Source organism: Natator depressus, chromosome 3 (genome assembly GCF_965152275.1).
Source record: "Natator depressus isolate rNatDep1 chromosome 3, rNatDep2.hap1, whole genome shotgun sequence".
Lineage (NCBI taxonomy): Eukaryota > Metazoa > Chordata > Testudines > Cheloniidae > Natator > Natator depressus.
The window spans coordinates 94,442,275-94,459,844 of NC_134236.1; the positions used below are offsets into that span (position 1 = coordinate 94,442,275).

Here is a 17,570-nt window from a genome sequence, read left to right on the forward strand (position 1 = left end):
TTATTTTATGAAAGTAGTTAATCACTCAACAAAATTTACAGCTATATGCCTAATAGTTTAAATGTTCTGTTACAAAATTATTTATGCCAAATAATTAAAATATGAATACAAATCTGTGTGGAAAAGTGTCTTGTGTCTTAAGGGTTTTCCTAGGATATCTAGACCTTTTTTTAAAATTAGGTATTCAGTTAGGGCTCTTAATTGAAGTATTATATTTGGGTCTGATTTTTAGTTTGGAAATTTGATTCTTTTTATCTTTACAGTAGTTGTGCTTTTATAATTCTCAGGTACCACTCAGCAGAACTGAGGGACTAGAGCAGAGGGAGCAGATTTCAGATGACATCATTATTTATGATGTCACTGATGATATTGGTGAGGAAGAAAATACTATGGATGAAGAAGAAAGTGCTCCCATTACTCCAGAAACAAATGAGGATGCTACGTCAGACTCTTCCAAGTAAGAAATATTTCTGAGTACAGAAGGCACTCAGTACTTCAGTATAGACAGGGAGATCCTAACCTTAAAATCTAATTCAGATCTACACAATACAATTTAGATATATCTTGTATAATTCCATTTCAGTAAAGGAAGCAGTCTTAATCAAAGTGCAGGTATGCGATTTTGAATCATATATTAGTTACTGAAAGTTACTATACATATGCAAATCCTTTGCACTCCAGGCCTGTGCACTGGCTTCACAGAACAAATCTGCAGTTGTAGCTTAGTGTGGCTAGGATAAGAATTCAGCTAAAATAAAACATTTAAAAATGAAGGACCACTGGGGCATATACTACTTTTCTAGAAGTGCCATCTGTATGCTATTCTAATTTCTTGGTCTTTACTTCCTTAGCACAAGATTGGAACCCCCCTAGTTGAATGTTTTTTATACTGTTGAGGGTAGTTGTCATGTGCTACCTCTACCAAGTGTAAATGCTGCCCTCTGAACATTCCAGTCATTTTTTGCTGACTGCAAACCACCATCATTGATTTCTTCACTATTTTAGAGACTGTAAAGCCCTCCAGCCTTCTCAGTTCTATAATTCAACGGTCATCTTGTGTACATTTCCCCCATTTTACTCCTTAATTCTGTGCTACATACTTTACCTGTTGTCCACACCTGTCGTTATAGTACACTCTCAGGTAAAAGCAGGTGATCACTCCAGCCCTTCTGGCTGAAGGATTGTCTCCCAATGTTGCCCTTGGTTTACACTGCATAATAGTGTATAATTTTATGCTTTGTGGATTTGAAATCCAGATTTTGTTGCCTGAGACTTAAACTACTGTTTTGGTTTTGGCAAATGGATGCTTTCTCTCTGCGCCCCCTGTGCCGCCCCCTACAACACAGAAAAATGTCATTAAGTGGGAGTACACATCAGTAATTTAAGTAACTTAAAAAAATCTTAGTGTTGTAGTTATTGGGTTTCTAATGCTCTTTTTTTAAATATAAGTTTAGAGTGAAGATTAATCTTTGGAAAAAATACCCATTTAAAAGTGTGAAATTTCCTTAGTACTTTAAACACTTGTGAAAATTTCTCCCTGGCATCATGGAGGGAAAAGATTCTTCACTGTCTGTCTGTGACCTGCTTCATAATAATGAGTTGAGGAACATTGTGAGAGTTGTGGGGCAGGGTTTTTTCATTTCTGGGATCCTTTGCATAGGGACAGGGGAGCATTAGAATGTAGTAAAGGGGAGAAGAGTACACTTCCCAGGATCCTATTCGCCCTTACATCTGTGAGACTTAAATGCTTAAACTGCCCAATGAGCCTAATTAAGCTCATCAGCCATGACAAGATTGGCTTCTCTTCACCAGCCCCATGTTCAGTTCCCATTCTTAGTATCCGCCTTCTCTCATAACCACCTATTGATGTTCCTCTAAGGTGTTGTGTTTTTGTTTTTGGTTTTTTTTTTTCCTCCCTTCTCTCCTGGTCCTGTAAAACTTAATCCTACAGAATTAGAAAATAGTAGCAAACAGGCATGATGCAAAATAAAAATGGTTTTCTCTAGCCTGATACCTTCATCCTTTCTAGTTCCAGTCCATAAGAATTAAGATTCCTTAATGATTTTGAAGTATTTAATCCCTGGAAAATGCCCTGTAACTGTCCCCTAACAAGCTTCATCTGAATATGAAGCTTGGAGTTGTCCTTCTAACCTACTTTTGCTGAGAAAGTTATATTAAAATGAAGAGAACAGGGAAATTTTAAAACAAAATATTTTTGATTAAAGATGGTCATTAGCTGCTTAATCTTTTTTCCAGTTTCTTGAGATTCGTTTTACTGTATTTTAAACATGGTTTTTGTTACTGCCATAAAACTTTGAGGAGATGGTGAGAGGTTAAAATGGGGCTTAGAATGGAAGTCTAGACTCCCTTAACTAAAGTTAGTCACTATTTACATATTCAGAGTGCTTTGCAGCTATTTAATCCTTATAGCACAACTTTGAAGGAGGTAGTTTGTTGCCTCTTCAGAGTTTAACCTATTTGTGGTCTGTTTTATGTATTGCAGCTGTAGTCATTCGCCTGATATTGTAATTGTAGAAGATGATAATGAGGATGACAATATCCCTGTAATTCAGGGGGATAAAAATATCGAACCAGTCACTATCCCAGCCAGTGATCCCCTCAGTCCTGTCAGTGACAGTACAAGCCCTCTCATGTCTAGTGCTGTTCAACTGAACAACCAGTCAACTCTTACTGCAGAAGACCCTGTCTCAATGATGGATTCCATACTCAGTGAGAATGGAGTAATTTCACAGAACATCAACCTTCTTGGAAAGTGAGTAGCTTTGATGCGTTTAAAACAGTTGACTAAGTTATAGTTGATACGTTCATCAACTGCCTCTTTAACTACTTTCACTGAAAGACTCTTAGAGGCCCTGCAAAGGATTCTTCAAAGATTGAATTTGTGCTCTTTTGCTGCTTTATGGTGTATATAAATAGTGTTCCATGTTTTCAGTTTTTTTTTAAACAAATAAACACTTTAGGAATTTGTTGGTATTTTTTCCCCAAACGTTAAAACAGAGATGAAATCGGTTTAAAAAAAATAACTAATCTGGGCAAAAGGAAAAACAAAAAAAACCTTTTATAATATGCACATTTTACTACAGTATAACTGAAACTCTTTCTATGTTCAGAGATGCTTTTTGCCTTTCTCAGAGCTAGTAGTTTTTCCACAAATCTTGGTTTACGTATGCTCGCATAATTTTCTTTGAAGTATCCTCACTCATGTGGAGCCTCTTTTTGTCTTAGAGGTAGTCCAACTTTGAAAATGCATCAATATATCCAGGGGGCACACTCAAAGCTCACCGTGCCCCTTTGCTGAAGTTGGGAAGTGTCTTGATGACTATTCCAAAAAGCCAGTACATTAAAAGCCAGTACATTAAGTTTCACATTGTCAGGGTTAGGCACATTCATGTCCGTAGTAAAGTCCCTTTTCAGATTTGAAATGTCATCTTCAGGAGCAAATGGCTGGAACACTCTGGCATAATGGTCGTAGTCTATTGCAGAATTCACCTTGAGGAAGGGGTGCAACACCTGGATGACATTCCAAAAAGAATCTTTGGCACCAAACACTCCAGGGTTCAAATTATGAGCAATGGTCTCCCATTTCTCACTGAGCACTGTGTTGAAGGTTTTGAACTTTTTTTTTAACTTTTTTCATGTTCTGGAATCAGAATGATTTCCAGAAACAGCTGGGTTTTCTCACCGTATGTTTCTCCTGCAGCTTTTGTGCTCAATTCAGCTGAGATTTTGATTGTCAGGATCTAGTAAACGTCTGCATTAGCAAACATGTTGGCAGTAGTTGGAGAAAACTCCCAGTGTTTTCTACATGTCCCACAGTGATTCCAAGTTTTCAACAACGAACATTGCCTGGGTGCACAGAATCTGGTCATTTTCTTTCAGTTTTTTCAGAGTCTGCTTTAGAACCAACAAACTCAGGATGATCTAGAGAAGCATAGCACAGTCCACACGTTATTTACATGACAAGCAGCGAAGTATAAGCTCATCCACCAATGTGGCACAACAGGGGTAGGTAATTGGTCAGTTCTGCACTCATTTCACACTATGTAAAGCAAAGTCTTCCGCTTGTTCACATTTTTGAAAATGGCCCCAAATCCAAAGATCTAAGATTTCACGTCTTTCATTTCTTCTGTAGCAGTAGCTGCTGACACCACAACAGTAGTCGGATGAGCAGGATAGGCAATGTGTAGCAGCTCCGGTTTCTGATTGAGTTTAATCTCCCATGCAAACTTAGCCATGTCGGAAGCAGAATCTGTGTTCGTTGTGGCCACATTTTCCCACGTTTGTTGGTACATTTCAAACATGTCCGTGAAATAAAAAACGAAAACCAAAAGACCAAGAATTGGATAGGCCAAAGCATCAGAAAACTTGTCAAAAATCAATCTAGACACCACATTCCCATTAATTCATTCTATCTGTTTATATACTAAAGCATTGTCATTTTTCTTTTAGAAACTTACGAGTGAGGTTGTCTGCATTAGGAAGGGTTTTTGCGGCTGTAGACAGTATTGTCACACAGCGTCATCAGTAGGCCCCTCTGCAATTAACAGTGGTTGTCCAGTGAAACAAAGAGCACACACAAATTCATTGACACAATCTTCTCTTTCATGGAAGCCCTGGTGAAAGCTCCTGGTATTGACTGTTTATCCTGAAGCTCACTTTCTTAGAATCATAGAATATTAGGGTTGGAAGAGACCTCAGGAGGTCATCTATTCCAATCCCCTACTCAAAGCAGGACCAACACCAACTAAATTATCCCAGCCAAGGCTTTGTCAAGCCGGGCCTTAAAAACCTCTAAGGATGGAGATTCCACTACCTTCCTGGCGAAATCATGTTTCTTAATATCCAGCCTAGACCTCCCTCACTGCAACTGGAGACCATTGCTTCTTGTTCTGTCTTCTGCCACCACTGAGAACAGCCTAGCTCCATTCTCTTTAGGAACCCCCCTTCAGGTAGTTGAAGGTTGCTATCAAATCTCGCTCACTCTTCTCTTCTACAGACTGACTAACCCCAGTTCCCTCAGCCTCTCCTCATAAGTCATGTGCCCCAGTCCCCTAATCATTTTCATTGCCCTCCGTTGGACCCTCTCCAATTTGTCCACATCCCTTCTGTAGTGGGAGGACCAAAACTGGACGCAGTACTTCAGGTGTGGCCTTACCAGTGCTGAATAGAGAGGAATAATCACTTCCCTCGATCTGCTGGCAATGCTCCTACTAATACAGCTCAATATGCCATTGGCCTTCTTGGCAATGAGGGCACACTGCTGACTCATATCCAATTTCTCGTCCACTGTATTCACAGGTCCTTTTCTGCAGAACTGCTGTTTAGCCAGTCCGTCCCCAGCCTGTAGCGGTGCATGGGAGTCTTCCTTCCTAAGTGCAGGACTCTGCACTTGTCCTTGTTGAATCTCATCAGATTTCTTTTGGCCCAATCCTCCAATTTGTCTAGGTCACTCTGGACCCTATCCCTACCCTCCAGCGTATCTACCTGTCCCTACAGCTTAGTGTCATCTGTGAACTTGCTAAGGGTGCAATTAATCCCATCACCCAGATCATTGATGAAGATGTTGAACAAAACCAGCCCCAGGACCAACCCCTGTGGCACTCCGCTTGATACCGGCTGCCAACTAGACATCGAGCCGTTGATCACTACCTGTTGAGTCCGACAATCTAGCCAGCTTTCTGTCCACTTTGGATCCAATTCATACTTTTTTTTAACTTGCTGGCAAGAATACAGTGGGAGACCATATCAGAAGCTTTGCTAAAGTCAAGATTACATCCACCCCTTTCCCCATCTCCACAGAGCCAGTTATCTCATCATAGAAGGCAGTCAGGTTGGTCAGGCATGACTTGCCCTTGGTGAGTCCATGCTGACTGTTCCTGATCACTTTCCTCTCCTCCAAGTGCTTCAAAATGGATTCCTTGAGGATCTGCTCCATGATTTTGCCGGGGACTGAAGTGAGTCTGTAGTTCCCCGGGTTCTCTCTATTTTCCTTTTTTAAATATGGGCACTATATTTTTCCTTTTTCCAATCGTCCGGGACCTCCCCCGATCGCCACAAATTTTCAAAAATAATGGCCAATGGCTCTGCAATCACATCAGCCAACTCCCTCAGCACCCTTGGATGCATTAGATCTGGACCCATGGACTTGTGCACATCCAGCTTTTTTAAATAGTCTATAATCTGTTTTCAACACTGAGGGCTGCTCACCTCCTCCCCATGCAGCAGTCTGGGAGCAGACCTTGTCTGTGAAGACTGAGGGGGAAAAAAAAGCATTGGGTACTTCAGCTTTTTCCACATCTGTCACTATGTTGACTTCCCCCATTCAGTAAGGGTCCCACACTTTCCCTGACTGTTGCCTTGTTGCTTTGTCATTCGCTTTCAACATGCTTGTTTTTGTTCTGTCAGCATGAGCCCTGACCTCAATGCTGTAGTCCTTGCAGCACAATGCATCCTTTTCGCTCCCATCTTTACTTCCATTGACAGTTTTTCTAAGCACTGATTTTCTTGTTGATATTCAGGCATATATTAATGTTTTCACCCTATGTTTACTTTTTTTTAACTTTATCTGTGGAGGATAGATTGTTTAAACTTAGCGCCGCACTAAACAGACGCAAAGAAATAGGGAAGGCAACGTCTTAGCACAATATTAATGTTGTTTGATTTTTCTGACCTTCACCGTGTGTGTGCTGTGTTTTACACTGCAGAGCTGCAGGACATAACAATTGTGTAAAGCGTTAATGTTTAACAAAAATAAGTACCTGGGGGAAAAAATTGAGTGGATTAATACATGGGTGTTAATCAGTAAAACCTGAACTCCTTTAATTTAAAAAAAAAAAAAATTGGTGAAAACTGAGAACTCAGAATACTATATATAAAGAAGTCTTGAAAGCTATTTAAAAAATATTGTCCTATTTTTTTTATCATAGAAATATCAGGAATCCTGGTCTTCCCTGTTTTTGCTAGAAGTCTACTCTGGGGAGGTCTTGAGGATATTTACTGTTACCTCTTGCACCATAATTTGAACGGTGGAAGTATTTGTTAAAATTAAAGACCTTCCTTTATCCAAAATGTTACTTCAGTTAAATAGGTGACATTTAAAACTTTGTTTATTAGTCTAAGATTCCCTTTTTTCAAATGCTATATTTGCACTTCCTTTACTTTTGTGATGACAGCATTTTACTGGTTCTCTGGTCATAGTCTTCCAGCCTAGATAGACATAGTCTAAATTTTAAATGTGAAACATCTTTGTGATGTGTGTTTTGCTCATTCAGGTCCTCTTTATGTATCATAAAAAAATCAAACAAGGGCACAAAATCAGTCCCTCCCTCCTTGCAGGTTACCTTAAGGATGGATTTTTATTTTTTTTTTCCTTGCTGGGTATGAACTCTTTTTTTTTTTTTTTTTTTTTTTTTTTCTTCTTCAAAGCCTCTGACAGACTTTTTATTATTGCACTCTAAAGGTGGTTTTTGTTTTTTTTAAATGGTTTAAGTTAAAACAAAAGCTAAAGGCTACTACATTGTCTTTAGAGTATATATGGTATAGCAGAGGAAATAACTTACTTATTTACATTAATTGCAATCAGCACTTGCTGGTGGAATGTGTTGTTCTTTTTTAATTGTCTTTTGAATCACTTGTGCATTCTTCTTTTTCATCCCCGCATGCAACCATCTGATTACTTTTGTACTGTTACCTTGTAATATAAAAGGATCTACTTCCAGCTTTAAAAATAATTCTAATTAACTGAAAGTGACTTCTGCTCTCCTTTATTGTGGAAACAGCAGCGTTGAGTGGGTCACAGCCTATTGATTTGTGAATGTCAGATGTATAAATTGACAGTCCTGTCAAACGTTCTTAACTGTTTGACACCAGGCAGAGAGAAATATCGTATCAGCACTTGCCAGTGCCGTTTTAAACAAGAAGTGATGATGGTGCTGTTACATATACCTATTCCAATGGGTGAATTATAAAGTTTCTGTATCTCTATAACAAATTTTCATAGGTACCCTGCACCTCACTTGATTTTTTTTTTTTTTTTTTTTTTCCCCACGCTGTCAGTAGAAATGTTGCTGCTATTTCAGAACACAAAATCCTCTTTTCTATCTTGCAGAGTTGAGCTATTGGATTATCTTGACAGTATTGATTGCAGTTTAGAGGACTTCCAAGCCATGCTGTCAGGACGACAGTTCAGCATAGACCCAGATCTTCTGGTTGATGTATGTATTTCTAGTAACTTTCTCTGTTTTTTTGTTTTGTAATGAACAAGATCATATAGGATACACATTTCTCAAGAGGTTTCAGAGTAGCAGCCGTGTTAGTCTGTATATGCAAAATGAAAAGGAGGACTTGTGGCACTTCAGAGACTAACCAATTTATTTGAGCATAAGCTTTCGTGAGCTACAGCTCACTCCATCGGATGCATCCGATGAAGTGAGCTGTAGCTCACGAAAGCTTATGCTCAAATAAATTTTAGTCTCTAAGGTGCCACAAGTCCTCCTTTTCATTTTTCAAGAGGATATTTGTATCTTAAAGCTTTGTTTAAAGTTCTAATGCAAAAAAGTTCATGCATCTTTAAAGGCTGCACAATTATAAAATTAAAATCAGAAGATTCAAACATTTCTACAGTTACAATTTAGTCTTATTGCTTATCCTGTATATTGCATACTAAAAATTTTAACATAAAGCCTTTATAACAAGGAAACAGAGATGCAAAAGTTTGTCTCCAAAGTAGCAGAATTAATATTAATGTAGAAATCTTTTGTATTTCCTGACACTTATTACTTTAGCTGTGCCACATGTGCAAATGTGGCACTTAATTTTCTTCCCTTTTAAAAAAAAAAAAAAAAAAAAAAAAATGGGGGAGGAAGGAAACACAAATCATAGTGCATGCTTCAGTACTGGTATAGTGCTTCCAAATGCCCCTGAAGTCCATGCTCTTTTAACTGCTACACCAATTTATGTATGTTTAGTAGAACTGGTACTGTTGACTAGAACTGTATGTGTACTTCCATGAAGTTGGCCAAAAGTGGATAAGGGAACCAAAGATTGGATCGGGCCTGAAGCCATGAGGTAGAAGTTCTAGCACAGTGGTTTTCAAAGTTCAGGTCGCGACCCAGTACTGGGTCGTGGAATGCAAGTTACTGGGTTACCTTGCTCAGCACTCAGGGACCCTGGCAGCCAGCCAGTAAAAACAGGTCCCTACCTGTTCTGACACCACACTGCACCCAGAAGTGGCCAGCAGCAGGTCCGGCCTCTAGGCAGGGCCAAGGGGCTTCATGCACTGCCCCCGCCTTGAGCACTGGCTCCGCATTCCCATTGGCTGGAAACTGGCCAATGGGAGCTGGGGGAGGGGGTGGTGCTGCCTGCAGACAAGAGCTGCATGGAGCCGCTTGCGTGCATCTTTGCCTAGGAGCTGGACCTGCTTGCCGCTTCAGGGGCTAGGGAGACCAGGTGTTCCAATTTTATAGGGACAGTCCCGATTTTGGGTTTTTTCTTATATAGGCTCCTATTAACACCCACCCCCATCCCAATTTTTCACATTTGCTGTCTGGTCACCCTATCTGGGGCGCAGCACGGTGCCAGGACAGGCAGGAAGCCTGCCTCTGCACCCTGGCTGTGCCGCTGGCTGGGAGCCGCCAGAGGTAAGCTCGTGCCCCAATCCCCTGCCCCAGCCCCGAGCATCCCCACACACACCTGGAGCCCTTTCCTGCACCCCAACCCCCTCATCCCCGGCCCCACCCCAGAGCTCGCAGCCCAGAGCCCTGATCCCCTCTTGCACCCCACCCCAGCCCAGCACCCCCTTCCACACTGTGAAACCCTCATTCCAGCCCTACCCCACACCCATCATCCCCAGCTCTGTTGGGTCGGGGGCATCAACAATTTTCTTCAACTGGGTTGCCAAAAAAAAAAGCTTGAAAACCACCGTTTTAGGACCTGCTTTGTAAATGGGGAAGTGGAGACTGACTCTTTATCACACTCCCAAGGCTCAAGGGCCAAGTGTATTCTGGGCCACAAAATTTTGAATTGAGTATGTATTCTAATGGTTCCAAATTGTGCCTGATAATGACACACTTGGGTAGGAGGAAACAGAAGGGAATAAGAGGACTGGCAATCCAGTTTTAGCTAGTGGCTGCTGCCTGTATATATTGAAAAGTGTACTGTTCAGGAAAAAAAATTATGCATGCCCAGGCAGGTGCTGTACAACTGTGAATTCTATGTTAGTGTTCGTGTTCATAGGTTTAATTTCCAAATGAAAAGTTTCAAAGTTAAGCAGCTGGGGAGAGAGAAGAGTGGACATTTTTTGCCACATTCATAATTCAAATGAATGAAGTGACTGCTGTTTCAGTCCGTGGGGCCGTAGTTCTCTTATTTATTCTTCCTTTACATCATTCCTCTCACTTAACTGGTCAACTATGTGGCAGTTCACACTTTTCTGAATCTGGTGTTTCTGAAACTGCAGGATTAACATACAGCACCATTCTGAGCTAGACATGGTACAGACATTGCTGTGTTGTGAGCATTACCAGTGCCCTGCAGTCTCAAAATGTAATAGGTCTACTCCACAATTAGGCTTCTCCTTAGCAAATGTTTTGCGCAAAATGGCAAACTTGTAAAAGGGAGTCCAATCCTGCTCATATTGTATAGGCACTGCATAAAATAAACAATTAATAAAGTATAGTAAAATATTTACACCCATATATTTAGTGACCTATACTTATACCAACGTTCGGAATTTTAAAACGGTGTTTTGTCTTGTTCAGCTTTTTACAAGCTCCGTGCAGATGAATCCCACAGATCACATCAATAATACAAAAGTAAGTTCCAAAGCCCACAGTAGCGAGAAATACAAATACAGTTGGAGGTTGGTGAACAATTTGTCCTTTAGCTGTGCCCATTGCTGAAGTGACAGAGCATTTTCATATTTTGTTGTGAATAAAACCTCTAAGTTGGATACAAAAACTGCAGTTGAATTTATTCCTATTCTGCTTTGTAGCTGGAAGGGAAAAACAGCACAAATTGTGGGGGTAGATAAGTTTTTATACCACGTTCATCACCATGATATCTAGGGGAAGTATTTAACATTTTTACAGATGAGGAAAGTGAAGCTAATGCTCCTCCAACTTCTAACTGTAGAACAGTAATCCTCCCTCAATGTTAATCTCTCAGTTTCTATTTGGATTCACCAGGGTTTCACTTCATGTTGTTTTCTAGACCAGCATCCATTAAGCCACATGAATAGTTGCCATACAGTTGTAACATCTTTTTACAGGCTAATGCAGGTTATTTTAATAGTTACGTGGACTTTGTCAAGCTTCACCAGTTGTAACCTTTTTGTTACTTATGCAGTCTGGTTTTTTTAAAGCCTATTTCAGATTAAGTTTTGACTTCAATTTCTTTTTTCATTTGGAGACAAAAGGAATAGAAACTACAAAGAGTAATGGACCTCAGCCTGCTTCACAAGACACACACAGTTCTAAGCCCAGATCAGGTTAGTACAGCAAATGGCATGGCTTTCTCTGCAGGAAGAGCTTCATAGCTGAAAAGATGCAAGAGGGAAAAATTGTGAAGTACTTGTTAAAACAATATCCTGTTTAGTCAGGTCTTATCTGCTTGATTGCTTTGTGCTGGTAACATGACAAGAACCAAAATAGTTACCGTGAAGAATTTGCATTGCACCAGATGCAAAGACAAAACTGATTAAATGTTGGTGTTTCAGACAAATCTGAACAATAAGTTGTTTACTTTGCTTCTTGCAACACTTCAGTAGTATGCCCAGTTTTTTAAAAAAAGTAACCATTTTGTTCAAAAATATTTTTATAATGTGGTTTGCTTTGTAAAAAGTACACTTAAAATTTTTGAAATTAGCACTGTGCATGTAAACTATTAGTGACTTTCTGAAGTATTCTTTTTCTTCCCTTGTAGATAAACAGCTCATTCAATATACTGCCTTTCCACTCCTTGCATTCCTTGATGGGAGTCCAGGTGCAACTGTTGAGGGTGGAAACTCCACAGCTGAAACCATGTCCTCCCTAGACAAATCCTTAGAAGTGGATGAGCTTCTGGAAAGCAGCCTGGACCCTGAACCAACTCAAAGCAAGTTAGTGCGGCTGGAGCCACTGACTGAGGCAGAAGCAAGTGAAGCCACACTGTTTTATTTATGTGAACTTGCTCCTGCACCCATGGACACAGATATGCCATTCTTGGATAACTAACATAGCAGGAACTTTGTATATATTCATCAAAACGAACTATTTATTTAGGATATCATTTGGTATCTGGGTTTTTTGGTAAATACTTTGGTTAGTATAACCAGCTATTGTGGAATCTCTCTCCTACCCTCCTCCTTCCCCCTCTCCCCCCCACCCCCCACAGCTGTTTAAGTAGTTGTGTACTTATATAAGATGACATAGACATAGTTGCATATATCAAGTCATACTAAGTTACCAAACTTTAATTGTTCTCAAATATTTGGCATTTATAGAGAATACAAAATATTCCAGGTAATCAAAATTCATGTCATAATGACCTTTATTTTATGCTCTTAAGACTTTTTGGTTCTATGTATGATTGAGTAGAATAACTCTGTACGGTGTAGAACTCAATGTTTTCTGTATTTTGGTTTTCTATTTTTACAACCTTTGTTTAAAAAACTTGGGGGGGGGGGGGGTGCATCAAGACCTGACTTGAGCTGTATTTTTTTCTGGTTGAATTGGGAACAAAGTGCCTGTTACCGAGTTGACTCTTTGGTTCTGCCTTAGTTCTTCAGTGAGTGTGATCATACATGATAGGAGAGACATGGAAGTTTTTATTTATTCAGACAGGAGCCACTTGCATGCATGAGTACTTCTAACCTGAACCATCCACTTTGATAAAATAAATGTTATCTAAGTGTGACTTTTGTTAGGGGTCATCTTTTACATTGTCTACACTTTGAGTCAATGCTTAGAACATATTTTCAGATGAAGTAACTTTAATTCATGCTAGTGATACAACAAAAGACCATCTTAGTTTTCAGTTTCAGAACAATTTATTTAAAACCAGTAATTGTGTGGGATAAATTTCAAGAGGTCAGGTCAGTTTCTACATGAGCTATGTATTAAGTGAAAGATGTACACTTTACTATATTAACATGCTGAGATAGTAATAAAAATAGAGGTTTTGATATGATTGAGCATGAAATGCTGTTTTTATGTACAGATAATGCTGTGTTCACTGTTAGGTAAGGATCTTGTAGCATTTGTTAAACACCTGTTTCAAGCTACTTGAATCAGGCAGAAGAAAAATCTTATTCTCAGCAGTTTTTGTGCATTGACTCATCTTCTGTACCACCAGTAAACAATGTATTTGTAGACCTAGGGTACATTTGCACATGGATAAAATAGCATGGCTGGAGTTGGCTCAGGTCAGTGGACTCGAACTCAGTGCTAAAAATTGCTCTTGAGCTTGGGCTGGAGCCTCTGGGACCTTCCACTGTGAGCCTGAGTCAGCTGATTTAGGCCCACCATTTGGGGGGGTTATCCCTGTGTAGATGTAACCATAGTGGCTTTGAGTATATTTCCATTAATGGACTTTGTAAAATGTATCTAGAAAGCTACTACTGCATACTCATTCAGAAGGCACTCTCCTATTAAAACAAGTACCTTTTTGGCAAGCATAGCAGTAACTGCTCTTAATACATAAGACCTTATGACAAAAGTTCATATAGCTCTTATTTTTTGACTCACTGAGGAAATTAACAGTCAACTAAAATGGAAGTAGCTCAGTGAGGTGTACTATATACTATCAGAGGCCACTGGCTGTGTAGGTCTCTGGCTTCACCTGTTGAGGGTGCCTCTGTTTGGTTTAAGTGTCTAATCATGTACTGTTGTACCACACAAGAACTCACCTAGTAAACAATTTTGATGTGGCATGAAAAGATTCTTAATGGGTTAGCCTAGTTGCTAGTTTATCAAGTTAATTTCACTAAATACTGCTTAGAGCAGGGGTTCTCAAACTGGGGGTTGGGGCCCCTCAGGGATCACAAGCTGTCAGCCTCCACTCCAAACCCCACTTTGCATCCAGCATTTATAATGGTGATAAATATAATAAAAATGTTTAATTTATGGGGGGAGGGTGCACTCAGAGGCTTGCTATGTGAAAGGGGTCACCAATACAAAAGTGAGAACCACTGGCTTAGAGTATCTAATGAAAGGTATATTGAGGGAGGTTAGACCATTTAAGAGATTTTGGCAGGGGAAGAGAATACATGTGTAACTAAAACAAATGTGGTAGAACCACACCTGCAGTATTCATTGCAACTCAGACAAGGCCTAGCATGTTGAAGAGCTCCATGTGCTTAGTCATTTTCACAGTGATCAATGTTCAAACTGTTCACTGCTCTTGTATAAGGTCAGCTAACTCTGGGTGTGTTTATGCTATCCCTTCTATCTAAAGGGCAGTTCACAAACCAGAAGAAGTGGTTGAAACTAATGTTTGGTCACCTGTCCTCAGGGGATGATGTATAAGATGACAATTCAAATATAGTGAAGGTACAGGTAGCTGGCTGAAATGCATCTAAGGTGTTCTCTTCATGCCCTTAGTATTACTTAATGTATAACTCAAAAGCTTGAGGTAACTGGTGCAGTGAAGAAAACCCTTAGCTAATTAAGCTAGGTAGGAGTATAGAACCTGGAAGCAGTAAAGGAAAGACTGTAGTCATTCTAAATTAAAGTAAGTACTGCCCCTTTGTTGCTACTGCTAACTACTAGAAGGAACCAAATGAGCCAGATGTTTGCTGTTATTAGATGGCACTTGAGTTAAGACCTATTTGCTTCTGTCTTCAGTGGCTCAGGAAGGCAAGGTATTTCTAGTAGAGATGAGGTTATACAAGGCACTGGTGAGACCTCACCTGGAATACCATGTGCTGTTCTGGTCTCCCATGTTTAAGGATGAATTCAAACTGGAACAGGTACAGAAGGGCTACTAGGATGATCCAAGGAATGGAAAACTTGTCTTAAGAGAGACTCAAGGAGCTTGGCTTGTTTAGCCTAACTGAAAGATGATTGAGGGGAGATATGATTGCACTCCCAAAATATCAGAGGGATAAAATACTGGAGAGGGAGAGGAATTATTTAAGCTCAGTACCAATGTGGACCCAACAACAAATGGATATAAACTGGTCATGGGGAAGTTTAGACTTGAAATTAGATGAAGGTTTCTAACCATCAGAGGAGTAAAGTTTTGGAATGGTCTTCCAAGGGAGGCAGTGGGGGCAAAAGACTTAAGTTTATGGAGGAGATGGTATGATAGGATAACATGATTTTGGTAATTAATTGATCTTTAAATATTCATGGTAAATAGGCCCAATGGCCTGTGATGGGATCTGAGTTACTACTTTCCTGGGTATCTGGCTGGTGAATCTTGCCCATATGCTCAGGGTTTAGCTGATTGGCATATTTGGGGTCAGGAAGGAATTTTGCTCCAGGGTAGATTGGAAGAGGCCCTGGAGGTCTTTCACCTTCCTCTATAGCATGGGGCACAGGTCACTTGCTGGAGGAGTCTCTGCTCCTTGAAGTCCTCAAGTTGTGGTTTGAATAGCTCAGACTAGGTGAGAGGTTTTTTGCAGGAGTGCATGGGTGAGATTCTGTGGCCTGCATTACACAGGAGGTCAGACTAGATGATCATAATGGTCCCTTCTGACCTTAGTATCTATGAATTAGATGTAGGATTGAGGGACAGGTTTTAACAACTCATTTATGCTTCCTTTAATCAGCAGCCCAGTTTGTTGCCCCTATTTAATGTCAAGTGGAGCTTCAAGCACATACTTCATTATAAACCAAAGTGTTGGATGCTGTCATCTGCCTATAGCCTTGTCTGGGGTATGAAGTTAGCCACCTGTGCAAATGTTGAGTGCAGGCAGTTTGCACTATAGCAGTTTATCCCTACGTGTGCAAGTCACAGTACACTGGGGGATAAAAGGGGGGAACCCCCATGAACCCTGCTGTGGAAAAAGCTCTTCCTCTATGCTATAGAATGCCAGCTGTTCAGAGAAACACACATTACATGAACTTTCTAAACACCAGTTCATAGCACTTGTTTTACAAACCAGTAGTCTAGTCTTCAATATGAACTGCATCCCCTGACTAGTTTGTAGCCATCAGAAAATAAAACCACATCTTTATCTGAATTTGTTTATTGATAGGTAATATGTTCAAAATGACTGTACACAGTATTGGCTTCATCTGCCTTCAAAGGTCACAGGCTCTGACTAACAAGTCAGTCTTACTTAGCCTATGCTAATGTATTTGAGCAATTTAAAATAACTTTTAAATGAGATAAGAATTAGCTATATGAGACAGCAGTAGAAACACCATACAGTAGATTGACTACTGAAGTACAGCTCTGGATTCACTCCCACTGAGATTGTTCGTTTCAACATCACCCCCAGAGCATACATGCACCACAGTTTAATTATAAAGCACGATAGCATTTAAAATTTTCAAGAACTACACAAAAAACTCTATAGAAGTTTTTTTAATCAGACCAACTAGTTAGCTTGATGCCCAGAGTCCATTTTCCAGGCACACGTCCACTGCTAGCAATGGACACCAGCAGAAACCAGTACCATAAGATATTAAAACAGATCAGGTTCTAATACTCTGAACTTAAAGATTAAATACTTTTATAGAAGCCAGCTATAGAATGCAAGTCTAATTACAGTAATTTCAGCATTCCCTTTTCTCCAAACTACTGCTCATAAGCATTTGCTGTCGCACCCAGCAAGTGACTCATCCTTTGCAAAGAGGCTTGCTACTTTCCTTGCAAATTCTCAGCTTGATTAGAGCCAGAATATAACTTAGCAAGTATTTAAAAAATACTTTGACACAGGTTTACAATATACATCCTTTAACTCCTGGGGCCAAATCTTCACAGCATGTTTGTTTTTCCTGTGTCCTTTTGTCAGCAATAGGGCATGTCTAACACACTAATGCCAAGGAGAGCATTAACTTCTCTGAAAGTATAGGTTCAAATTCCTGCAACTAGCACTCAAGCTAAATGCATTAATATATATTGCACTGAAAACAAGACCAAGCCAAAAGGGCTACAAGGTATCAGATAGTGTAACATGCACCATTTTAATTGGCCTAAATGCTCAATACTTAGTGAAGGCTGACTTTGAAAACAAGGCAACACGAATTGTCAAAAGTAGCCCTAACTTGCTTAAAATTCCTCCTATAAATCCTGTTTTTAACTGTAATTAAATAAAGTTCCAAGCCGTTGTTCTTGCACCCTTTGCTACTCGCAGCATTGGGGGAGGCAGGGGAACACAACAAACTCACTGATTTTACATCTACCTCACCCACAGCACTAAACCTGAAGTACTCCTATAAAAACCAGTATCATAGTAATCAATCACTGAGCTTGGCTAGAAAAGTCATTTAGTGAAAGGACAAGAGGACATGATCTAAAGGTAATCATGCAGAACAAGGCATGGTCTACTACATGGGCACCAAGCACACACATATTTACAACCACATTTTAGTCTGGAATACTGTTAGTTTCAACAAGTGGTG

At 39.9% G+C, this 17,570-nt stretch overlaps 1 protein-coding gene across 3 annotated transcripts in view; it reads left to right on the forward strand.

The window, feature by feature from the left end:
• The window catches only part of HSF2 (heat shock transcription factor 2), a 38,833-nt gene extending 25,187 nt beyond the window's left edge, over positions 1 to 13,646 (forward strand). The window contains exons 8-13 of one of the 3 annotated variants that reach the window (XM_074948325.1): positions 288 to 457; positions 2,504 to 2,773; positions 8,129 to 8,234; positions 10,779 to 10,832; positions 11,425 to 11,506; positions 11,941 to 13,646. In XM_074948325.1, coding sequence (XP_074804426.1) covers positions 288 to 457; positions 2,504 to 2,773; positions 8,129 to 8,234; positions 10,779 to 10,832; positions 11,425 to 11,506; positions 11,941 to 12,230 — 972 coding nt within the window. In that variant the 3' untranslated portion in view covers positions 12,231 to 13,646. The remainder of the gene's footprint in view (positions 1 to 287; positions 458 to 2,503; positions 2,774 to 8,128; positions 8,235 to 10,778; positions 10,833 to 11,424; positions 11,507 to 11,940) is intronic. The other 2 variants (XM_074948326.1, XM_074948328.1) reach the window with 2 other exon arrangements.
• Positions 13,647 to 17,570: the final 3,924 nt, after the last annotated feature.